Below are 26,946 nucleotides of genomic sequence, written 5' to 3'. Positions count from 1 at the left end.
CGGGAAGATATGGCCGGGATGCTCCAAAGTCCAGTTTTTATCCTCCATAGCAAACTGAAGCCTTTTTTTTCTAATTTCTAATGAGTTTCACTAACAAGTGGTTTTCTTATGGACACACAGCTGTTTAGTCCTGTGAGTTCTCATCACATTGTGTGTGTAAGTGTGTGTGTGCGTGTGTGTATGTAAATGCTCCTACTTTCACTATTAAACATAGCTCTGGGTTTTACTGTTGATGCAACTTCCACAAGTGTTTGGCTGATCTCTGATCTCTGATTGATATCCTTCCAGGTTTTAATAATAACACCACGTTGGACAGTTGGACACAATTCCAGTCATTTTTTTAGATGTTTTCTTTTTGATTTCTTCTTTGTCTTTCAGCTGTTCCCTTTCAGGGGTCGCCACGGCCAATCATCTGCCTCCATCTAACCCTATCCTCTGCTTCCTCTTCTCTCACACCAACTAACTTCATGTCCTCTCTCACTGCATCCATAAATCTCCTCTTTGGTCTTCCTCTAGACCTCCTGCCTGGCAGTTCCAACCTCAGCATCCTTCTATTGATATATTCACCATCTCTCCTATGAACATGTCCAAACCACAAAGCTTTCTTTGCTCGATGACGGACAATAATTTAAAGATCTTTTCCCATGATTACAGGATATGTTCCCTGACATGGTTGTTTTCTGAATTGAGAAGCTCATCAGTTAGACTTGCTGCAGGCAGACGAGACGTATCGATCACGGCAGAAATAATTCAATCAAACATCCTGAAGTATCTGCTTGCAGTTATTAACTTTATGATAAAAGACAATACGTTCATGGTCTTTTAAAGATCTAACATCGACTGTGTATGGAATATTGTTGAATATGGTCTTAAACAAACATAAAGGTGGTTACCATGTCATGTCATGTCATATACAGTTATAAGTATTTTGCAAAGACACACTTTTTTTTTTTTTTTTGCACTTTCTTCAGTTTCTAAAGCATCTCCACCCAGACTGACAGATTTAGCCTGAGAATAAATAAACTGAGGGTGTGACCGAAAAGAAGAAAATACCAGCGTAACCGATTATACATTACGGACATGACGAGGGATCTACTGTTCATCCCTGCAGCCAAAGTGCAACACAGATGTTACGCAAGTCAGACTTTCATCTGCTTGTGTGTGTGTGTGTGTGTGTGGGTGTTTGAACAGGGGAGCCATCTTGACCTGATCAATGTCTTATACACGGGCACAGCGTTTATCTTATCTCCTCTTCCACAGCAGGACACATGTGACCGAGTCTCACAGAGCAGTTTGTCCCGTGACAAAGTGACCGAGTCATCAGGATTGTAAAGACCGAGATCATTCAGCTCTGAATTAACATAGCGATTATAATGGATGGACGTTTGATGATTAATTACCAAAAGTTATTCAAATCTATGGTATGGTTTGTGGAAACATTCTGTTAGGGAGGTGTGTGTGTGTGTGTGTGTATGAAACAGTCATGGGTTTCTGTGTGGTGTCATTTAAATCCTCATACACCTGCTGAAACTGAAACGCTCGCCTCAACTGAAAGACGGTTCTCTCTTAGCATGTAGCTAAAATATTTTTATGTAAAATTTAAGGGTTTTTTTTTTTAGATAAAAAAAACACCATCAGGCCAATCCAACACTATGGGGCGAAATCTCATGACATCATCCTGAACAGCTGGAATGCCTCGGATCGGCCTGCCAGGCAGCAAAAGTTTTTTGTTTTTGAGCGGTAGTGTATATGAGAGAGGTCTAGCGATAGATAGATTACCAATCAAAAGTTTTGACACCCCTTTTAATCCCGTCTACCCTAGAAAACAGTGCTGAAGGTGTTCAAAATATGCAATAACCTTCATGTCTTAAAATAACCAACTGTAGTTCTTACTTAATTACCTAATGCCCTGTGTGATATTTTATAGTTTTTGTTCTAGAATGCAAAAAAAATAAAAATAAATCCATTTATTTATTTGGAGGGCAAGTCCAAACTTTAATAAATTTTATTGAATAGACTGAATGACTCTCTGAAATAGAGTTAATCTGGACTCATGACCTTTTTTTTTTTTCTTCATTGTCCCAAAGTCGAAACCTTTGTGCTCCCAAGCAAAACTAAGCATTTCTTTCTAATGAGTCTCCTCCTAACAGGTGTTTAACTCATGGAACCACAGCTGCTTAGTCCCAAGTTTGTAAAATCCTTCTCGTGTGTGTGTGTGTGTGTGTGTGTGTGTGTGTGTGTAAGTGAACATGTTTTTACTTTTAAACATGGGTGCTTTGTGTCTCATGTAACCAGATCTTACAGGATGGAGTGTGTGTGCACGCTGTGGATGCTAGCATATTGTTAAGGCATCTTGGGATGAACATCACTCCATTTTGTGTGAATGGAAAGACTTGAGACCATCATGATGCGATGCAGAATTTCTTTAATTAAATGATTCCATAAGGAGGGCGCTACTAAAAAAATTAAGAAAGCAGAAAGATTACGATACAGGACTCTGGAACAAGGTACAAATAAATACATACTTTTTTTATATGAAAATCTTCCCCCCCGTGGAACTTCCCAGTCTTTTCCCTCAGACAAGAATACTGTACATGTATCATGGATTCATCCTGTCGCTACATTCTGTAGCGTCTGTTTCCCACAAAACAACAAATAGCTTTTTTTTTTGCGTTATGATAATAGGAGGGGGGATTTTATTTAATTTATAAACAAAATAAAAAGGAAATTGTCGACTGTACATTAAAGAGACATGTAGAGATCTCTTGATGAAGCCAGGATTACTCTTAACAACCAAAAGATTGGTTTATTTATTCATTTCTTCTTTTTTCTTTTTTTTAGACGCTAATGAGTTGCGGAAAGAGTTCGTTGGCGAACACGTCGTCCCAGGAGCCGTCGGAGCAAAGCGGGGACGACATGTCGCTGAAAGGGGAAGGGGATCTTTCGTATCCAGAGTCACTGTATGCGTCGGACATCAGGTACGCCGCCGTCTTGTCATAGCCTCCGAAGCACGAGGACGCCTCGGACAGGAAGTCTTCGACCCCGGTCGATTCGGTGTCCATCGCGGGGATGGTCACTTCCTCCGGCTCGTCCTTTATAGACACGGTTTCGACTTCCACCTCCACTTCCTCGTCTTCGGAGGAAGTCGAGAAGACGATGGTGTCCTGCTGGTCTGCGATGGTTTCTTCGTAGCTGCCCTCCTTTTCTTCTTCTTCATCATCCTCCTCATCATCATCATACTCATCATCATCATGCCCCTCCTCATCCTCCTCCTCCACTACCACCGGTTTGGTGTAAATGTGGTCAAACTGAATCAGTTCATTAAGGGCCTCCAGCTTGACTGGTGCGGCCCCCACAGCTCCAGGTGAGGAGGCAGGTAGCGGACCTGAGGCTGATCCGATCTGAAGGAGCTGCTGAGCGAGGTTCGGCTCTTGAGCTTCTTTGAGGAACAGCTCTGGTTCAATGATGTCCAGAATGCCAAGTAAGAGATCAGACTGTAGAGGAGAGATGAGAACATTTAGCATGTGCTTCAAAGCAGACAGGAGTATATATTAAAAAAATAAATAATAAAAATCACAACACATCACGCACTCCAAATTCAAAATGTCCGGCTTATCTCGGTCATTCGCCACGACCCGGATTCCTGAAACTTATTGCGAAACCCACATGCTCGTGTACCGGTAGTCACATGGCTGGATGCCAGTGTGACATTACCGTAACGCGCGTACAGCTAGCAAGCCAGATAAACAAGAAGTTACTAGCATTTCCCGTCATAATCGCGTAGCAGAAACGTCAGCTGCGTCGATCCTTGGACCATTTTTTTTAGGTTGTGCTGACTGAACCGGCTAAACAGGACTGGGTGAGAAAACCAGTTCCTGCTAGATTTGAATCCAGAAACTGAAACCAAGATGTCAGCACTTCTAATCAAATTTGTCTTTTATTCATTTTTTTTTATTAATAAATGAATGTTTGGTTGCAAATAGGAAGTGGGAAAAGCTCCAGTATGGAACTATAACAGGGTGTCCCAATTCTCACTCAAATGATCTCAACTTTTAACAAGATTTGAAACTAACCAAGTTTAATGTTTTTTTTTTCCAGTGATAATGACCATGTGCTGTTGAAATGGCCAACGTGTACAGCTGGCTCGACCCCTTGTATTTTCCTCCTATAGGGCTACAGTATCTTCATTACAGGCCTGCACTTCATCCCTCATTTTTTACCCAAAAAAGTTAGTCCCAGATTAACTCGAAGACCCCTCATATGTGAATGTGTGACTTGAGTCAAACCAGGATCAAGTGTTCCTTAAAATTATTTTTTTTTGTGTCCGGTTTTTTTTTTTTTTTTTTTTTTTTTTGGTGAAGAGAGCAACTCTTAAAGTTAAAACTTAAGATCGTCATATCCATTGTCTTAAAAAGAGAACTTTCTGGAAGACACACCTGCTACTCTGTAATAACTGGCGTACCCGATTATCTGGATTGACTCGTCTGCCTTTAGAAGAACAATTAAAATAAAACTGCATCAGTACCTTAAAAAAAAAAAAAAAAAAGTAGATCGGGCACTTTCGTGACGATTTGTCACATCACAAAACCTGAACCCAACCCCAAACACGGTTTCTGGGCAGAACTAGGCCCGGTTTAACGTGTAATCCTGAACCGCTCACCTCAGAGTCTGCAGTGTCAGGAGTGTGAGGATCCAGGGTGAACTCTTCGGCTTTGATGACTGCTGGGCCTGCACCTGCTGCGGAGGCACACGTAGCCTGAGTGCTGCTGACTCAGAAGACCCGTTCAGCAAAACCAAATCGCTCGCTCCGGACTCCAACACCTGCACCTGTGGAAACAAACACACTGTTTAATCACAGATCGAGTGAGAGTTTACACACAATAACATCACAATCACGACCCGGCGATTATTTACTAGCTGGAGTCATACGGTAGGAACGTTTTTGGTTTCCTTTCATCGATAGAGCTATGCTATGGATTGGCTGATGTAGAATATTTAATCCGGTTACTTCTCTAGCACTTATGGCTATAAGATGCAACAAGCTGTTCATTATCGCAGTCATGATAAACTACTTAAACTAATGCAGTGTAGTCTGTAACCTCTCAGAATTCCTATTCATTCAAAACATAATATTAATGATTTCCATGAATAAAAGCAGAATACGGGCCATTTTTAAAAGCTCTAATAAATTAATAAAATCATGCACTAAATGTATAACTGCATTATATTATTAGTTTAAGAGATTACATCAATTAATCCCTAAACCACTGCCCCTCCCACTCCGTGTCCAAATCCTCTTTACCTTCTCTTTCCTGACCAGGGTGTCCAACCCCAGCCTCTGTCTCAGCTCCACGTTCTCGTTCATCAGATCGCTTGTCCTGTCCCTTAACAACTGGTTCTCCAGATGGAGTTTCTGATTCTGGGAGAGAAAGAGCAATCACGTTACTTTACAATTTCAAAGAAACAAGCATGACTATAAATATATATATACATTTAAAAATATCCAACTGTATTTACTTCAAGCTCCAGTTCCAGGACTTGTTGCTCCAGTTCTCCCATTTTGGCCTTTTTTCTGTCTCTTGCTGTCTGTGCTGCGACCCTGTTTTTCAGTTTCCTATAAACACACACACACAATATTTATTTAACACACATTAACATACATGGTCTCAGACAAATCCAGTGACGTCATAATTAACCCTAAGTGCAGGGTGATGCTCGTCCATGTCTGTGCCACGCAGGCAGAATTCAATCTGTAGCAATAGGTGTGGTTTCACACGGAGGGTTGCCAGATTAACATATTATACACACCTTAATCCTATTTTTTTAAACCTCCCACTCTATCCCTACTTTTTATCTCCAATTTTATCTACAGTTTTGTACCTTTTTCCTCCACAAGATCTGTTGTAGAACCATCTCATATTATAGCAATAAAAAATAAAAGAAAGGAAGGTACGGGGGGAAGCACTTAATCTGGCAACACTATACATCAACGTATTCTATGCGTGTCTGGTTTCAAGTTCAAATAGGGGGGAAGGGGGCCAAGCCACATAAGTTTTTTTTTTTCTCTTTAAATAAGACATTTCTGATTCCTGTTTCTCCATCACAAAAAGGTTGGACATAATATTTAAATTCTGCATATAGCGTTTAATCAAAATTATAAAGTTTTTAACCGTTGTCTAAAATAAATCTGGCAACCTTGGTCAAAGGAATGTATAGCCTAAAAACATTTGAAAGGAAAAATTCCCCCTTTTTATCCTACATTTACTTTAAATACACACAGTAGGTGATATTTCAGAATAAAAACCTAACTATAGTAAGCTCAGGTTTTAGGGTTAAGTGGAAAACCAAACCCGTTTTTAAAAAAAATAAATAAATAAAGGATTGCAGATAATCTGGCAACCAGTGGAATTTAAAGCCTATTTAGAACCGTTTACAGGAGAATCCCAGCTGTTATCATACATTTACTTTAATATACATACACAGTAAACACTATTCCAAAATAAAGAACTGACTATTAGTGATCTTATGTGGGTGTGGAAAACTAATCCTATTTTTTTTTATAAACATTTTGGGAATAACATGGCAACCCTGATAAATGGGTTTAAAGCCTATTTAGAACCGATTAAAGGAAAAATACCACAGAATGTGCCGTACATTTACTTAAAAAACGGTTACACGCTTATACGTGTCATATACATATTAATAATATGATGATTATAGAACAGAACCTATTGTAGGTAGGGAGAGAAAAAAACTGTTCTTCTGTTATTTTTTTATAAAGAGCGCAACTCCGCACAATCTGGCAACCCAATGTGTCGAAATCAAGGATTTGATTCGCTGTGACACATTCGTCAATGTCTAACCTCCTCAATAAAACATTTACTTTAAACGCTAATCTTACCTCCTAAGTGCTTTTTCCTCAGGACTGAGATGAGTAAGTCTCTGCCTTTTGCGTAGAGGCGCACCGACATTACACTCGCTGGAGTGTGAAGAGGAAGAAGGAGAAATGAGAAGCACTTTATGGGCTCCTCCGGGCCCTGCTGTCACCACAACCATCGTGTGAATGTCGTCGGGATCTCAAAAACCCGATTTTATTATTTCAAAATAAAAAAAAGGAGGATATCAAATCTCCTTCGACTCCTTCGCTGCTCCTCTTCCTGCTCCACAGAAAATGCCGGGCGGCGTCAGTCGGCTTTGTATATCTACTATCGTGGTGCAATTTGATTGGCTGAGCGAGTTTGCGTCATTCCCATTCCGGGTCCCTATTGGTCGGAAAACCTGATGTAATTTACATTCAACGAAATGGGAATTTGCTTACTACCGTACTACACAGAAAAGTGCGCATGCTTTTTAGTGCGGTAGTGTTCTAGTTCTGATGTTTACTGTTTTTGTGCACTATTTCGTCAGATTGCATCATTTATTTCTGCTAGTTTTCTGGTTTAAGGTTTAGATTAACTTTGGGGAAGATTTGACACGTAAGAAGTAAAGCAATTTTATCCAGTTATAGTTAATCATAACATTATTGCTAAAAACATTAATGCTTTTTTTAACATAAAAGTTTTCCTACATCAGATATAAAATATATTTAAAATCTCTCCCAAAAATGTCCATTTCCAGTGCTGTAGTGGTTAGCACGGTCGCCTTGAACCTCCAAGATCCGGGTTCAATTCCCGCCTCGTATCTGTGTGCTAGTAGGCTAATTGGCTGGATGCATGATGATGTAATAGTTAGCACTATGACCTCGCGCCTTCATGGACGATGGTTCGATTGGTGTGAATGACTGTGTGCGATGGATTGGCACCCTGTCCAGGTTGTACCCCGCCTCGTGCCAGAAGGCTCCTGGGATAGGCTCCAAGTTCCCGCGACCCCGTACATGATAAGCGGTGTAGAGATTGAGTGACAGACTGAATACCTACTTGTACGGACATACATAAAATAGACACACTTCGTTTAATGCATCTGAAATAATGAAAGAGTAATGTTTAGTTATTAATATATTATTATTACGTTGTTAGCTTTTCTTTAGTAGCATTAAGAGCAATAACTCGCCTAGGCATAGAACAAGATGTTTATTCTTCATAGATCTTGATTCTTTTACCATTTCCATTAAATTGAACTATGAGTCTGTTACCAGTAGAAATTGGGATTTTACAATAAGACCCCTCGCTATTTGAATCTTGGACACCTTCAGACTGACCAGCCTCTCTTTAAAGAAATCCCAATTCTTTTGTATTTTCAAGCTTAAAGATGGGTCTATTCCAGGAAGAAAAGGAAAAAAAACACTCAATAGTCATAATAAAATCAACGAATCTTCATCCATGCTGTAAAAACTTGTGTTTCCTTTTTGCACGTCTGTGTGTTAAAAACACATGCGGTCATCATTGATATGGATAAGAATGGAATGATGAAGCGTTTTTGGAAGGAGTCTCCAGTTTCAGAGCTTTATAATAGTCAATAAAGCCTTCAGGACAAAGAGCTTTGTGGTACATAATAGGCAGTATTTCTGTCTTCAAAGAGGGTTGAAAAACAGGATGATGAGGGAATATAGAATTTAACTGCTATAAACTGGAACATATCCAGACTCACACATTCAGATACACTCAAGAGAGAATTAGGTTATTATATTTAAGTTTTACCAGTTCAGCCAGTTCTTGGCTACCATCATATGTCATTTCATTTCAGTTTACTTTCACTCTGCTGTATAACAGCTTTAAACTGTGATTCTCACTTTAGTTTTTATTTTAAAAAATTGTATTACTGAACCGTTCTTGTGTTGTGTTTGCTTTCTTCCTTTCTGTTCCGAAAAGTGGCAACTTGTAATAAGGCAAAGAAATTCCCTCTAGGATTACTAAAGTACTTCGAATCTTGACATCTTTAACAGGTTTTTTTTCCTGCATACCTTCTTTTATGTAGCCTAAAGTTTGGACAAGATTAAATTAATCTTGTTTAAGAACATGTATGTAATATGTTTTACAACCCCTAACAAGGTGATAAAGTGTGAATGGAAAGTGATCAGCTTGTGGGAAAGGTCGCACTTCACTGATTGAGCTGTTGTTGTACTTTTGCTCCTGATTTATCTAAAGAGATAAGGTTTAAAAAGAAATAATTTGTGGGTAACACATTTACTGAAATAATTTTTCTTTTGAACTAAATGTAGAATTCCGCTACTCAGGAAATTATTTTATTACCTTCCTACTTTGTTACTTTCCCACTCTTTGTTCCCAGCTTTCAAGTGTTCTTTCATCCGTCTTTCCTTGCCTAGTTAAAAAAAACCATAAATGAACAATAATAACTATTTTAGGATTGGGTCAAAACTGTAAAGCTGTTTCTTACTTAATTACAGGCTGTGGAAAAGCGGTAATAAGAGGCTTGGAGTCTGTCCACCTCTCATGTATAATGGCAGCACTGGTGTGTGTATGTGTGTGTGTGTAAGCGCGTAATTATCCTGTGAATGGCAGTCTGTGTTTTACAGGCCGGGTGACAAGCAGTCTGTCACCTGGATGTGTCTGAATGTCAGACGATCAGAATAAACAAATCGATGTCGTAAAATGCAAAAGGGATTTGCTTTACTTCTGTTTGCTTGAAAAGTCAGGATCAGGTCAAATGAGGGTTTTCTTTTATTGTCTAAAAGAAAGAATTTTCTTCATATTTTGCTTCCAAAGAGTCAGACTTTCTTTTTTTTTTTATGCAATCTTGAGGAATAGCTCTCCAGGAACTCAAGACGTTTGCACAAGTTATCTGACATTTAGTAACTGTAATTCATTAGATATCCATCAAATATTTTAAAGATTTTAATTAATTAAATATCACATATCATTAAATACAGTTGAGTTGCCTTTTGGTCTGGTTCCTCTCAAGGTATCTTTCTCATGTCAGCTCATTGGGGACAAATTGATAAAGCTATACATTTATAAACGTATAAGTTTCTCATTTTTTGGTATACAGTATATCTGGAATTTTAATTTCTGTAAAGCTAATTTGTTACACCTGGTGCATTTACCTGAACCCTAATATTATAAAACTCTATCATTTAAATAAGAACAGTCTGATCCGAACCGGCCCAATCCGATTCAATACTTGTGAAGACTTGAGCTGATCATTTTTGTGTTGTTGGGATAAATATATTCTTCCTGCGCATGTTTGCCCCATGTTGAGTTTCCAGAAGGGGAATTATTAAAATAAATATTGTGCACGTAGACGTAGCCATTGTACCTTGTCAGATGTGCTATAAAAATAAAATTGTAAGAAATATCTATTTATTTATTTATAGATTTATTTGGTTTTTCAAAATTAATCTTTGCCTTATGTTCTGTACAAATAACTTGTCTTTCCGTCTAGTGCCTTCCACGATGAGGTCTAGCTCTTCTTCACTAATAATTCTTTGGTATTCTGATGAAAACATGAGGAACATTACTGTGCAACAAACTAAACTGGAAACCAAAACTAAAGTCTAATCTTTTTATTATACATTTTTGAGTGTAGCTATAGAAAGTCTTGTAACTCTTAAGGAATTTGAAGCTGACAAATAAAATTTTGTTTTGCGCATTTAATTATATAGAAATGTACTTACACTAACCCCTAATTCTAACTATAATCTTTGTTTATTTTGTAGGAATATTAGTACTACTACTACTGCTACTGCTAATAATAAGAAGAAGAAGAAAAAGAAGAAAATGAATTTAGCTTGTAAATTAATCAAACATTCTCTTAAAAAGATTGCAAGAGGAAGCTCAGTGTAAGTGAAAACTTTTCCTGAATTCGGTGTCACCCCTGCTTTTAAAAAAGCAGGAATTTACCGGTGATCTCACTCTTGCTGTCCCGTGGACTTTGTTACATTTCAGCCTTTATTACAACTAATATAGCGGGGGCAACCCCTCCTCGAGAGAAGTTCACTAACTGAAATAGGAAGGACAACGCACTGGAGTTTTAAAAGATTCTGTCTCTTTAAAAGAAAAAAAAAAAAAATTATCAGTGTGGGTTCATGAACAGGAGGATGATGAAACTCAGCGCCAATATTCTGGTGACTTACAGGAAAGTTGTGACATGTTGTTGTTCTGTTAAAGGTACAAGATAGTACAGAGGTCTGTGTGTGAGAATGTGCGAAAAAGAGAGAGAGAAAGCAGGAGAGCTCGTGGAGATTTATGAAACATGGTCTCTGCTCTGAAAACAGAAGCTGTATTCTCCTGTCCTGAAGTCATGTGATAGCAGTGTGACACACACACACACACACATGTGGATCAAAACCAGAGAGTAGCTCAAACTCTTGACACTACGGTGCCGAAACCATTTCTGGATCTTTATATTTGACTTTGTGAATGTTGTAAAATAAATTTACCCCCAATGCATCGCTGATTGGCAAAAGCACACAACTGATGTGAAAGTACAATGAACCAATCAAATGAACTAATAAAATCTAAGTAAGAAGGATTACTAAATTAATTAAAAAAGCAAACTAACTGATAAAGGAGAGTACAAGGCAAAAAACCCTGTTAAAATTCGTTAAAATTCCTCAGGACCTTTCGATTGGCAGACAGACAGGCAGACAGACAGGCAGACAGATAGACAGATAGATAAGATACAGTAGATAAGATAAGATAATTCATTGGGAAAATGTCTTGTAGAAGTAAAAAAAAAAAACGGTTGTGGGGAAGAAGAAGCTAAAACATTTATTTGTTATATATTTGATTTATTGTTTCCTCTTTGTTCAGATCAAAGGACGTCATCCACATCACACATTGGATCTTCCGCGAGGAGATGTGCCGCTCTCGACTAAAGGTCATAACTCCAACTAGAAAAAAAAAAACAATAAAACATTTCCTCAACTTCAAAATCTACTCAGGAACTCAGGAAGGTCCGTTAAAACCTGAGTTTAGGAATTTCCACTTTTATGCGGTAAGTCTGAGGTACAGCTTTACTGTAATAAACTCATACCTTGTTAGCATATTTTATATTCTAGTACATTAGTAAGTTTACAGTAACAGTACTGTTTTAAATCCAGTAGCTTGTTAGCTTGTAGGAAATAAACTCACAGTTATTTATAGTTATGTTTAATAATATGTGACAAATGAGAAACATGTTTCTGTCGTCTATTCAATTCTATCGTGTCTATATAACACTTTAAACAATTAAACATTGTAACAAAGACGTTTTACAGAACTAAAATTCTTTTAAACAAAAATGTTAAAATGAGCGAGCTGAAGCCATTGGAAAATTTCCTAAGATGACACGAGGAAGAAACCATGAGAGGATCCAGACTCAAGAAGTGGAAGCCCTCATCATTTGGGTGATCCTGGACAGATGACTGTAATTTGTGTGCTATAAAAATTCACGTTAATAAAAAATACTTGAAGCCATACATAGTTGTCGGGAACATCTACATTTACCTCATATGTGTTAACAAATCATTGAAAAAATGCTCTGTACTACAGAAAAATCCACTCTCATTCCACTTAGCACTAACCGCTAACTGAACTAAGACGCTAGATAAACTTTAGCGCTGTGATCTCTGAGCCTGTGTACAGTGTAGTAGTGTTGTAGGAGGGGGTCTCTAAGGTGCTCGGGTTAGAAAACTGAGCTTAAACAAGATGTGTGCTCATTTTAAAGTGTCTTTAAAGCTGACACATTGTGCCACTGTGATGTGAGATTAGCAGTTAGCAAGACAGTGCTACAGTAAACATCCTGTGTGTGTGTGTGTGTGTAAGGAGTCGGCTGGATACGGTGCTGGCATTTAACCCACTGGGGAGATGCCATTATCTGGAAGTGTTGCAGGGTCACACCCGTACTTACACACACACACACACACACACACACATACAGTGGGATGGATTCCAGCTGGGGGAGTCTCAAGCCTGAGGCTATATTTACCCAAAGTCTGATTAGTCTCCACCCTGTGTGTGTGTGTGTGTGTGTGTGTTTGTTTGAACTGGTTGCAAGTTTCCCACCCATTCCCAGTCTAAAGCCTAGGAGGGATCTATCAGAAGACCCATAAACAGGAGTGTGTGTGTGTGTGTGTGTGTGTTTACACAGCTTTCTCTTTCACACTGTCCTCCACACAGAATGCTAGAACATTCCATGCAAGTCCAGTATCAAGGGAATTCTTTGTTATACTTGCCTAAAAACGTCATCATCACACACTCACTTTATACATCTTGTCACATTGTTTAGTTTCTGAAACAGACGCTACATATATGTACGCTGTGTATATGACACACAGTTACATTGTGTTTTGAATCACTTTGTATTGTATAAGATAGTAAAACATGCAAAATTATCATGGACAGAATAAGAGATAAGAAAATTTTTTACCCCCAAACACCAATAATGACACGAAGGGGTATCAAAAAGTTTCAAGATTCTCATGCCACAGATCGGGTCGCTTTTGCTATATGTCCTCCCTCAGATGCCTCAAAAGCTGGACTTTGAGTTCGCTATTGACAGTCTGGTCCTTAAGGACGACTTCTCGATGCACTATGCCTCAAATGTCCAAAAAGACAATGAACATGCACTTGGTTGAGCTGTGGCAGTGCCACGTCTTTCTCGGTCATGGAGGTGATGCACCAATACAGCAAAGTTTCGTCACTGGTAATGATCCTTCCTGTGATGTTCTTCTGTTCTTAGAGTGAGCATGCCACTCAAAACACCTCGAACGATTCATTGCAGCATCATCGTAAACTTGCCAAATCATGTCAAATGTCAAACTTGCTGTCCATGATGAAATAGCAGACGTGGTAACGCACATGGTAAGAACAGCACATGTGCACAGCTCCCGATGTACACAGGACGATGCCTTTTGGCACACTAACTTATGAAGGTCGGTGCTCCCTGTGACTGTGTTCGTGCAACCTTGTGAAGCCTTCTGATATGTACTGCTTTAAAATGACTAAGAATATGCACAACTAATGCGTTAAAAAATGACTTGATTATACACTACACAGCCAAAAGTTTGTAGACATCTGATCACTTGTCCTTGTTGAATATCCCATTAGAGATCTAGACATCCTGTCCTGTTATAATAGTTTCACCCTTTTCTGTTGGGAAGGCATTCCACTAGATTTATGTCCTGATGTTGGGATGTTGAGAAGGCTTCTGTTTCAGTTCATGCCAAGGTTGATGGTTTAATGGGGTTGAGTTCAGTAAGGTATCTGTGCAGGACACTCAAGTTCTTTTTCTCAAACCTAAACACACCATGTCTTCATGGAGCTGGCTTTGTGGATTTCACAGGGTTATTGTCAGACTGGAACAGGTTTGTGCTTCTTTTAGTTCCAAATCAAGTGAAGTGACATCGTAATGTTACATACAATTGTGTGTTTCCAACAATGTGGCAATAGTTTGGAGAAGAACCACACATGGGTGTGGAGACAAGTAGAAAAGCAATTCATGAAAATTACAAGCACATGGAATTGTTCGGTGCTGTAAACAAACATGTAATTAGTTTTTTATTTAGCCTATTGTCTATAAAGATGGACAAAATGTTGCAGTTCTTTAGATGATAATTTGGTGTCACTTTCCTCAAGCATCAGACTCTGAAACTTTGATGTTTCAAGCTGAAGAAGGACCAATTGGACATCAAAGCGCCAGATGTTTGACTGAACCACTTTCTATACATTGTTTGGGGAAGAACCATATATGAGTGCGATGGTCAGGTGTCCACACACTTTTGGCTATATGTTGTATAAGCGATAAAAGAAAGTATAAAGTACAACAAAATCAATTCTAATATACAAATACTAATATGTCTTTTATATGTAAATGTTTATAGTTTCCAAAACCAATTCAAATCATTTCTATTTGTTACACAATCAGATAAGTGATTGTTTAAGCTGATATTTGATCCACTATTTCTTGTTGATATCAGCCTGAACTCGATCCCGTGTATTAGATCACGACTATCTCCAGTAAAATGCATGGATGATATTTAAAAATGGCTGATTTTGCAAATATCTATTAAAATACCGTAATTTGCTTTCACAAAGAAATCTAACTTACTAACTCTTAATTATATTAATTCACACTTAACTAACTATTAGTTATGAGAAAAGTCTAGGTACAAAGTCATTAAAAGTTAGTAAGTCATAATTATGGGATAGTAAATCGTTACAAGTTATTATTTCATAATCATGAGATAGTAAGACATAATTATATGATACTAAGTCATAACTCAGTAAGTCATAAATGTATGATAGGAAGGGTTAGGAAAATATTAAGTCATAACATGGTAAGTTATAATTATATGATAGTAAGCTACTATAAGTTGTAAGTCAAAGTTATGAGATAGTAAGTCATCATTAGTTGGAAAGTCATAATTATGAGATAAGATCTGAAAGCAATGTGTTTCAGTTTCCAGTATGTGTTGTGTGACCTGTGAAATGTAATGTTTTGTTTTGGGTTTTGTTTATACATTAAGTCGCTATACATAAACATAAACATAAACATGCTAGACCTTATATTAAATGCCTAATAAACACAGTGTGCATGTAAGTTCCCCTGAAGGTAATTTAAGTTCCAGACCGGTAAGGACCCGCGTGCGTTGCATCACATTATTTCAGTTTAGACAGGAAATCTGTGTGATGAAATGTGCGGTGAATAATGACTAGTGCGTTTGCAACATTGCTAAATAAAATTCCTGTTTTTATAGTATTAATCTTTGTTGTAATCGGTGTAATCGGTAAATAACACTGCAACAACTGTGTTGTTATAACTGTGTTGTTATAGCAGTGTGCTGTATGACTTTATTTATTTTTGAATGTTAACATTTTCCAACTCAGTAAAGAAAGATTAGCATGCGATTGGTTGCTCATGTGTAACAGGACTAGGTATATAAGTGAATTCATTTACAGTAAATATATCACTAAAGACAAACTTAATAACCGTATCCATTACAATCCGCTATGTAACTGTAATTTAATAGTTCATTTCCTCTCATTATTTTAGTAATGAATTTAGTATCACGTCTCTGAAAGAACAATCGACGATAGGCTCGGCACATTTACTCCCCTGACCTCAGCGCCGTTCTCTTCTCAGACTGAACATTTGTGTGTGATTTAAATAGACACAATAGACAACGTCACTTTTGCTCTTTCTAAGCCAGACAGTCAAACTGCTGCAGCCACGATCGCAGGTTTGTTCAGGGTTATAGCTGTGACCATGGAGTTAGAATATCAGGAGACCATATAACATCAGTACGTTTAAACTGTTCTGTGTGTGTGTGTGGTTGTGTGTGTGTGTGTGTGTGTAAATGTTTGTTAACATACCGTTAACATTTATGCTTTGGAATTTGGAAAATGTGGAGTGGCTTTAACGCTAATCATCTCATTATCCGAAAACCAATTTCATTTGGACGTTGCGGTGTTGTCAATAATTTGGAAATAATTAAACTTTATGACGTGTGTGTGTGTGTGGGGGGGGTGTTTGTGGGTAAACATTGTAAACATGTACTATTGTACTGTTTAACCTGATAGATTACTTGTGTTTCGCATGAGACAATTTAAGTTCACAAACTGAATTGCAAAATATTTGTACAATATTTTATGAATATCATTTGTAAATTACTCATCCAATAAAAAAAATAAAAATATTAGAATACTAACATAAATAATCTTACATATTTTCATCGTTGAATTACTGATCTCACCAATTTATGAAATTGTAAAATAACTGATAGCGAGGGTTTGTTTTGCAGTAACGGATGTGGCCACTAGGCTCCACCTCCTGGTTTCAGGCACGTATAGGTAGTTCGTTTTAACATGTGTACATGAATGCAGTACAATACATATTTCTTGTTTTGTTAAAATGTTGTAAAGGAAATACAGTGAAATATGAGTGAATCGACATGAGTTAACATTTGAAAAGTAGTTTTCCTGTGCTTACAACTTCTATATTGTGTGTGTGTGTGTGTGTGTGTGTGTTAATACTCCACCTTAAATACCTCTCCAATTATGCCTTTTTTTATACACTTAACCACCTGAATTTTACTCCTCGTCCTAACATCCCGTTTCAGTGTTTATGTAAATGAGATCATGCTGAGCCACGCCCCCAGAGGACATTAGCGCTGAGCAACAGGCCGGGAGAGGACCTCTTCTTACATTATATAAGGTATGAGGTCACATTAGGGCGAAGATCGAATTGACTTGTTTATTGTTGTATATGAACACTGGAGATCAGCCTGAATATCTACAAATTACTAATTATGCATGACACACCCCTTTAAAGTTTGACATTTTTATATGCTATTATTATATTATTTAAAAGTTGATCAAAGCATTGAAATGTTGAAACCATTCTGAGGTGTGAATTGACCTGAATTTCCCTGTGACTCATTGCTAATGTTCTGTAATCACGCCAGTGACTCTAGGCTCTGCGAGCTCGGTTTTGTTCGCAAGAGAGCTGATGATGCTGATTTTATTGTCAGGAATGTACGCTGATTATCGCGGCGACGGAGACACACCCTCGCACTCGCTGCGCCCTCGGATGTTCATCAACAACATCAGCAACAACATCATGATTATCATCAGTCCCATGAACAGGGCTGCTCGTACAGGAGTGTGTGTGTGTGTGTGTGTGTGTGTGTGTTTCTATCACTAACATCACATTAGAGATTCGATTAGTCCTGACTCAGGAGGGTGTGTGTCTATAGTTTTGGGTCTAAATTAACATCCAGATTCTCACCAGATGCACCTGATGTGGCTTCATGTCTAATATACTATTATACAGCAAATTTGCAAAACATTCAGTTCTTGCGTTTATTATTACACCCATTATTATAGATGTTAGTAGGGATGTGTGTGTAATTAGGTAAAGCAAACCTAGTATGAATTGTCTAACCAGACCTGAACTCCAGACAATAGTCAAATGGAGTCAAATTTATTTAAAGCACTTTTAAGAACAAAAAAAAAACACACACACACAATATGCAAAAAGTCAATCATAAAAATGCACAGCAAAATTAAAGGAAAAAATTAACAATACTTTTTTTTTATTTTTGCACAAACAAATAAAAGCAGGATTTAAGTATTAATGGTGGTAGCGCTAATTGGACTGTTATCCAAAATCATCATGTAAGATGACAATAATATGTATTAAATTTCGATTCCTCTACTATCTACATATATAAATAAAATACGTTTTTGTCTGTAAATTGGTCAGAACTCGCTCTTTCAATTATATCATAAGGACACAAAACTACAATCATGCTAAACAGAATTTAATGACTCTTTGGCTACAGTCCTTTTGCCTGGTTTTTGCCTGAAGTTAAACCTTAAAGCCATAAATTAAATCAAAATGTTAATTAGAAGTGAAGTTACAGTATGAGCAGTTATGTTCCAGATTATAAACTGCAAGTTTTGACAGCGTACTGCGCGTGCATCAAATTGTGGGCGCATCTTAAATCGACCGCTGGACTTTTGCAGTACTTCTAATAATCTCCTTTAAAACAATCTCCTAATGCACTACTTAATTAGAAAAGATAAAGTAAATATTTTTACTGGGATTAGTTCATATTTTCACTTTGGCTGAAATAACAGCGCTGAAGTGGTATAAGTGAATTTTAACACGCTGGAGTGGTTTTAAGACAAAACTTCATCTTTATCCTTTTAAAGATCAGCAGATTATTTTCATCTTTAACTATTTCTACTGTCACTGATGTGTTCTTACACCAGAATCACCTAATTACTTATTAGTCGTGGAGTAATTACTCTTTCCTCCATCCTACCCTGCAGGATCTACATCAACCCCCTCCCTCAACCCATCCACACTTACAGTATTGTGCAAAACCCCACATTATTCATATTTCACTTTGACTTTTCCAACAATTTAAGTTTTTCCCATTTTGTTCTGTGAATCACTCCATTAAAGTAGTTACACACCGCCCTCTAGTGGTGCTCATTAGAAACTGCTGTTAGTGATGGAAACTTCTTTTCTGCCTAGGCTTAATATTTCTGTATTGTGATTCTATTATGATTATGATGAAGCAGATAACACATAATCAGGCTTGATGTTAGCATCTATCACTGAAAAACCCAGAACCCATGTAATTTGGACTATTAAGCAAACTGTAAATTGTAAACTGGTGGAAAGTTATATATCAGCTGGCAACGATGCTCTCGCTGGTCCAGACCAAAGCTAGATTTTTCGACAAGGCAGAGATATAACGCAAGTATGTTTGCATAGCCAGCAACACTGACTCGCTCACTCATCATCTTTACCGCTTTATCCTGTGTACAGAGGCCTGTGACTTATCCCAGTTATACACTTTTGTGTGTATACAATTTGTTCATAAGATGATAAGATATATTAAAAATGTGAAGGTCATAAGTATATATATATATATATATATATATATATATATATATATATATATATATATTAGTGTTTATATATATATATATATATATATATATATATATATATATATAAATATGTGCCAATCAAGGGGTGTCTAAAATTTTGCTTGTTTTTTTTTTTTTTTTTTTTATGATAATGTTTTTTGAAGGGGTGAGATCTATTAGGGGTCATCATCAATAGGCAGGTCACAAAATTGGTATGTAAGAATTATGCAGAATGCTTAATATTTACAGCATGAAAGAAAACAAAAAAACAAGAAAAGAGTACACACACACACACACATACACACACCATAATATCCATTAATCTGCCTCTATGTACAAAGGTGTAAGAAAAACTGTAAGACTTTTTCTATGAGACCGTGATCCACTTGACAAACTAACATAATCATAAAGTGAATTTTCTTTTTAATAAATGGTTTTAGATCCACTAGATACTGACTTTGTCTAGAATTCACAAATTTACAAGAATTTTTTTTATTTACTTTATTTTTCTTATTTATTGATTTATTCTCTCAAGATATGTTTCAGCTGCATGGGTTTCTCTGCCCTCTCGTGCTCAAAATTTTATTTGCAATACCCATGATTTGGGTCATAAAGTATCATTATAATTTTTTTTTCAGTGTTTTTTTTTTTTTTTTTTTTTGAAGCTGTGATTAAAATACCCTTCAGTAAATTAATTTGCAGCTGGCGAGGAGAAAGGCTTTAGGAATTTAGCTAGCTGTGTTAAAGCAGTTTGCCACCTGCAGGAGAAATTAAGAACTGCAGCACCTTGAACAACACGCCACCCATCAGACCTCGTCAGAGAGAAGCTGGAAGCTGGAGTTTAATTAGCATCTGTTCATGGGCCACATTTGGTCACGGGGCAGGATTTCGGTCAACGACGTATTGCATCTAGTATGCTGGCTAGGAGTCATGGTTGATCTCCAAATAACTGTTTTTCACAAATTAATCAAAGTCTGTTTCTGATTGAAAACATGGTTTGCTAAAGTTTTAGGATGTTTGGAAGCATTTAAAGCCTTGATTTGATGATCGGGACTAAATAACCTTTACATTGGACGAGAATTGCATTTTAAGAATTTTTGACATAATTGGATGGAATAATGGAAAATGTCAGACAGAATGGAATTTGCCAAAAAGAGTGAAATAGAAAGTCTAGGAATCTGTTACTTTATGGCACTTTTTCTTTAACAAGTTAACGCAGAAGACGTGATTATCCAGAGAGAATTATATTTATATCATTATAAATCTAAACAGTTGAGGAATGAGGTTCTGGAGGGGGGGGGGGTGTGTCTCAGAAGTAGCTTATTTACATCAACACGGAAACACAGCCTGTTCAGAGGTGGAGTGAAATAAAGGGAGTTTAAAATATAAATGTGTTGGGTATTTCAGCTGGAGCATCAACACAGACATTTTCGGGGGAACTCTAACTTCTACGTTAACTTGTTAAAGAAAAAGTAAAATGTGGAACCTTTAAAGTTTTTTATTTATTTTTATTAAAAATGCATGTTGTACGGTCATTCTGCCCCATAAATCTTCAAAATATCAGAAATCAAAGAAATCCTTGTGAACCCAATACTTCCCTAAGATTCATGCTCATGATGTGTGTGTGTGTGTGTGTTTGTGTGTGTGAGCTTCCTTTTTCCATGTACTTAAACATACCTACATGTATATGTACTTTACTTGAGCAGTTTAGTTAGTGGACACTTTTTCTCCAGTACAACAGATATCTGTACTTTCTACTTCACTACATTTCTGCACGGCATTACATTACATACAGTAACTACAGTGATAATATCGCCACCTGCTGACTATTATACATAATTGCATTTTCTATGTGAAATGTCTTATCATGTAGCAGGTGCTTGAAATCGAAAGTGGAGATAAAACACACACACACACACACACACACACACACACACACACACACACACACTATTTAACTATTTATATTTTAAAACAACGGTGAGCTAATACAAGCTCAGTATGTTTGATATTTAAATGAATGTCCTGTGTCCTGTCTTGACCTCTGGCTATAACTGGAATTCAAATGCAGTTGTTAGATTAGAAAAGGACAAACATGGCAGTTACAATTCATGACGAGTTTATATTCATGACAAGACAAAAAAAAAAATCAGCTTGAAAGCACAATGCTGTAAATGTCCTCATCTGTTTTTCCTATCGAGCTACAAGCGTACAGTTTCCACTTCCTGCTTCACGTCTGTGCCGGATGATTTACAGTTATTACGGCTCGGTCTATTTCCAGCCGTAATGACAGAACGGACGTGAGCTCTAATTACACAGCGTGAGCAGAAATGATACTTTTTTGCATATATGATGATATATCATCACGGCAGACCCCACAATTGCTGTTGTCTTTTCCTTCCTTGTAATTTGAATTTCCTCTGTGGAAGAAAAAGTGAACATGATCCTACAGATACCCCCCCCACACACACACACCACACACACCCCCTCACCCAACACAAACCAGGATCCCAACGGGCTGAACCCAGATCCGACTTAGACCATATTGTGGTTAATGTTTTGTTTTTCTTGTTCCTTCTAGGGACTGTGTGTTCCTTTTTTTGTCCAACTAGAGAATGTGGAGGCCAACGGTTATTAACATTGTACAACTTTTAATACTTTCATACAAAAAAAAAAAAAAACTTGAACAACTCTCCCAGAAGACCGTGGAGACTCCCTGATACCCACAAATCATATACAATACCCCGGAAATTGACTCCGCCCCCTAAGAAACAGCGATAGGTTCACTTAGCACAAGACGAATCAGTACAGTATGTGTGTGCACTCTCTCCATCAAAAACATTTTTAAAATATAATTTTGTGATTTTATATGAATTTGCTATAAATATGCGGGAGGCTCCAGAAACCTCCGGGAGCGGTGGAATGGTCTGCATTTACTGCAGCTTAGCCGATTAGCTGATAAAAGTGTAATGTTCAACAGGAGCATCCAAGCTAATGTTGCTAATAAGTTCTTAGCCACAAGTTTAGCATCGTGCAACCTGTATTTCTAAGAAAGTTACTTCTTTTTTTAAGGCATAAAAAAACATCTATATCTGAAGACATTTTAAGACAATTGGTAAAATATTAGGTGAAAATTGTGATATGCCTTGTTTCAGCACATTTCTGAAACAAGACCACAAGCCGAAACCTTTTTTTTTTTCCTCGAGCTTTAATCCGGATGGAGCCGCACACACATAACAGCGCGAAAATATCCTTTGTGCCTTTCAACATTTATGGACTGCACTTTTCAGCAAATTAAGAGTTACAACTTTCCCAAACGGTTCACACGAGAGCACACAGCGTGTTTTTGCAAGTGTGTGTGTGTGTGTGTGTGTGTGTGTGTGTGAGAGAGAGAGTGTGTGTTACACTGACGAGGCGATGTCTGGCAGAACATCACAGAGCAGACCAGGCTGTGTTTTAATGTCATGTGGACTTTCTCTCAGCAGAACGTGGTCAGAACAATGAGCTCTCAGCTGAAGTATGTACAATGGAGGGAGGAAACTGTGTGGAGAAGAAACAAACCTCGTTCTGAGGGAGTGAGAGAGAGAGAGAGAGAGAGAGAGACAGAGAGACAGTGAGAAATATAGAATGACAAAACACATGTGAAGAGAGAAAGATAGGGAGTGGTGGACAAACATAGAGTGGCAGAGACAAAGGGGATAGAGAGAGAGAGAGAAGCAAGGACAGTAAGAAAGTGTGTGACTGTGACAGAGTAAACGAATTATAGAGAGGAAGGGATGGAGAAAGGGGAGAGAGACATAACTGATCAATTGTGGCAGAGAGAAAAAAAGAAAAAGTGCAAGGCACAGAGAGAGAATGAGAGACATAGACAGAAAAGAGCGGAGACAGAAAGAGAGAGAGTGAGAACACAGAGTTGGACAGAGACAGTGTGGCAGAGAGAAAGGGGGAGATAGGGAAAGAAAGAGAAGAAAAGACAGAGAGAGAGACAAACAGAAAGTAAGCAATTATAAAATAATGAGAGAGACAGAGAGAAAGAGACGATAATAAAGAGAAATACAGGGATAAGGGGATAGAGAGAAAGAGAAAGAAGGAGACAAACAGTATGAGAGATTGTGAGACCAATAAAGAGACATGGAGAGAGAGAAAGACAGACAGAGTGATGTGAAGGAGAAGAAAAATTCTTTTGCCGCTGCTCTTTTTGTCATTTCCTGTCATCGCTTTAATGTCGTTCCAGCCGCATCTGCTTCTTCTCACAACACTGCGTCTCTCACTCCTTTTCTCCCTCCTTCCATCATTACAATTTTTTTCTATCTTTTTTCTTTTGTCTCATTATTGTCCTCCTCTTCAGTCCTTCGCTGTTATTCTTTCGTTCTCTCAGACTCTCTCATTGTCTTTTCCAACCTTTTTCTCTTTTCCAAAACAAGAGAGATGTGAGATTGTTTTAAACACCTGGTACAATCGTCTAATCTCTTTCTTAGAGTCATCCACCCATCTATCCATTCATCCATCCTTCCACCCATAGAGCTGTCCATCACTTTGAGCAGACTATAATTATCCAGTCAACTTCAAAGCTAAGCAATTAGACTTTGAAAAGAAGAAGAAAGCTGATTTTTTTCCCCCACAAACTGTTTTCACATATTTCTGTTTTATTTAGTTTGAATCAGTTTCTCATTTCAACTCATTTTATTCTGAATAACTAAAACATCAATCTCTTATTTCTAGTTTTCAGCCAGTTTGCTCAGCTAGAACACAAGAACCCATTCTAATGAGATTAATGATGTTTCAAAATCTTACAAGTTTAAACTCTTTCTTTCCCCACAAACAAATATTGAGCTACTGTTTTAAATGAGTTTTTACAGTCTAGTGAATATATGTGATAAATTCTGCTTTAAACCATAAATTAGACTATTAAAACTCAATAAAACTTATTCTACTAAGAGTCATAGATTTGTGGTTCAGCTGTGATAGAAAGCGAGGCACATGTGAGCATTTGACTGGACATACAATAAAAAGAACGGAAGAAAATTAATGGAAAAATATACCATTAATTTGTGTATATATTATGCATGTATTTATTTTTGTATAAACACATTTGTGTATTTGTGTATATACCATTATAGTTTTTTGTATACGCAGAAAAACACTCTCACTCTATATACTCTATTTATCCTGTATCTGGTAACGGATGGCCTAGAAACTATGCCAGGGGACTTGGGGCACGAGGCGGGGTTCACCATGGATGGGGTGGCAATCCATTATATTGGACACAAGCACACACACACACAGTCACACACTATGGGGAATTTGGGAATGCCAGTTAGACTAATCTGCATGTCTTTGGACTGTGGGAAGAGACCTGAAGGAAACCCATCAAGCATGGGGAGAACATATAAACACCACACACACAGACCCTAAGGTGGGAATCAAACCCTTGACCATGGAGGTGCAAGGCCATCGTGCTACCCACTATATCACCACGCCACCTAGTACAAAACACATTTTTAGAATTGCTTCTTAATGACTAGATGACAAGAGTCTAGGGCAATCTCTGAGGCACACATCCAAAAATAAAACTAACTTTGAGTTGATTCACAATTATAACATTCAAATGTGAGTAAATAAAATGTAAAAAATAAAATGTATATACTGTGTGTATATACATTATACATATATGAAATGACAGGGACGTGTCTCTTAATATCCATGATACACTGCATTCTGTGAAACAGAACATGTTATAACAGGAACCTCATGTTATATGCTTAACAAAGCTGTGTGTGATACTGTAGTGTAAGCACCAACTTTTAAATATGCACACAAGTGATTGATGAGATACACATGCAGTGTGTGGGAAGCTGTTGGTTAAACGGTGCATGTCTGTGCTATGACAGCGAGCTGTCGTCATGTCCCGATGTCAAACTGCAGCAGGTAGAGGACGAGGCTGATGATGCTGTAAACTAAATGTTTTGTGTTGCTTATAATTTTTCTCATCATCTTCATTAATTTTGGTTATTATAAAGGTTGCAACAAAAAACTGCACTTTTTTCCTTGATATAATTTGCTGACACTAATTTGTGTTCGACTCATTACAATATCACACCCAAGCAGTGGTGTCAAAGTATTCACATTCATTACGTGGAAGTATAGATACTAGGGTTTAAAAAGACTTCTTTAGTCTCAACTCAAGATTTTTACTCAGGTAAAAGTGTAAAAGTACTGGTTTCAAAACTACTTAAAGTATAAAAGTATAAAAGTAACGTGAGGGGGGGAAAAAGCATTAAGGATAAAAGCTTAGGCTGTGCCACGGGCCTATATACTGCAGTAACACCTCATAAAAAAGAAAAATGTGTTGTTGTTTTTTTTTTTTTTTTTAACGGCCATAGTGATATTGTATACTGAGTATAAGTATATTAATGGTATTTTAATGGTGCAAAAAGTCAAACTTCAGAGGCATGTGATCAGTAACCTTTACTGGAATGTAAATGTACATTCAAGCTTAGCTGCAGGAATCTGTGAGGGTAACATACAAGAAAATTAGTGCACCCAAGGCAGGCTTAGGAACAATTACCCTTGTATGGTTGTCTACAATAACCATTAGTGTTGTCAGAATGAATGATTAATATATATATATATATATATATAATTCCTGGTATGTTTATACTTCGCACGCAACCACAATCAAATGCGCTCCATCCAGATGGCACGAGTTTGTTTGTTTTTTGAATAACAAGCTGAAATAAAATAGGAGTAACGAGGCTATTTTTAAAATGTAAGGAGTAGAAAGTATAGATAATTGCGTAAAAATTTAAGGAGTAGAAGTAAAAAGTCGGCTGAAAAATAATTACTCTAGTAAAGTATAGATACCCAAAATTTTTACTTAAGTAAGGTAACAAAGTATTTCTACTTCGTTACTTGACACCTCTGCACTCAAGGCATGAGATTGCTCATTAAATTATTTTTTTTTTAACTCATCCAACATGTTATTGATATTAAATTGCATATTTTAATAAACACAAACACAACTGGCTGATTTATCTATTGTGACAAAACTGTGGGAAGTGGAGTTATAACATTTTGCCAAATAACTGCAAACATTATACGTATATATTTGGAAAAAATGCTTCTTCTACAGTACCATAAATAAGTGTTTGTCTCCTTCCGGATTTTTTTTTATAGTTGTTGTTCTTAAATGATTCAGATCATCAAACAAAGTTTAATATTATTTAAATATAACCTGTGTAAATACCAAACCTGTCCAAATCTATTTTTGGGAAAAAAAAAATTGCTCCCCCTTGTTAAATCATGAATAAACTGTGATTTTTGAAAAGCTGAGTTAAATTTCACTTGTCACACTGATCACCTCCAGACCTGTTGAATCAATAAAATACTTAAAACTGACCATGTGTGACAAAGTGACGCATGCTAAAATATCTCAAAAAGCAACACGATCTAAAGTTTGATAAGTTATTTTGTTTCTCATTTAAGTAAACTCATTTTCTCGTTTTGGAAGAGATCAATTACTTTTTCATGGCACTGTATATACCAAGCAATTTTGATCAAATATTTTGATACTTGTAAATGCCAAAATCAGTTTGCAATACATTTGAAGCAAGAAATGTGTTTC

At 37.2% G+C, this 26,946-nt stretch overlaps 1 protein-coding gene across 1 annotated transcript; it reads right to left on the bottom strand.

The window, feature by feature from the left end:
• Positions 1 to 2,408: 2,408 nt before the first annotated feature.
• Positions 2,409 to 7,176, bottom strand: xbp1 (X-box binding protein 1). The gene is given in 6 exon segments (XM_053481322.1): positions 2,409 to 3,494; positions 4,661 to 4,768; positions 4,771 to 4,827; positions 5,303 to 5,419; positions 5,518 to 5,614; positions 6,902 to 7,176. Coding segments are annotated over 6 exon segments (1,191 nt in total). The 5' UTR covers positions 7,057 to 7,176; the 3' UTR covers positions 2,409 to 2,837.
• Positions 7,177 to 26,946: the final 19,770 nt, after the last annotated feature.

Source organism: Clarias gariepinus, chromosome 21 (genome assembly GCF_024256425.1).
Source record: "Clarias gariepinus isolate MV-2021 ecotype Netherlands chromosome 21, CGAR_prim_01v2, whole genome shotgun sequence".
NCBI classification, from domain to species: Eukaryota; Metazoa; Chordata; class Actinopteri; order Siluriformes; family Clariidae; genus Clarias; species Clarias gariepinus.
The sequence above is the reverse complement of the archived record's forward strand: the minus strand, read 5'-3'. Positions and strand labels throughout refer to the sequence as shown.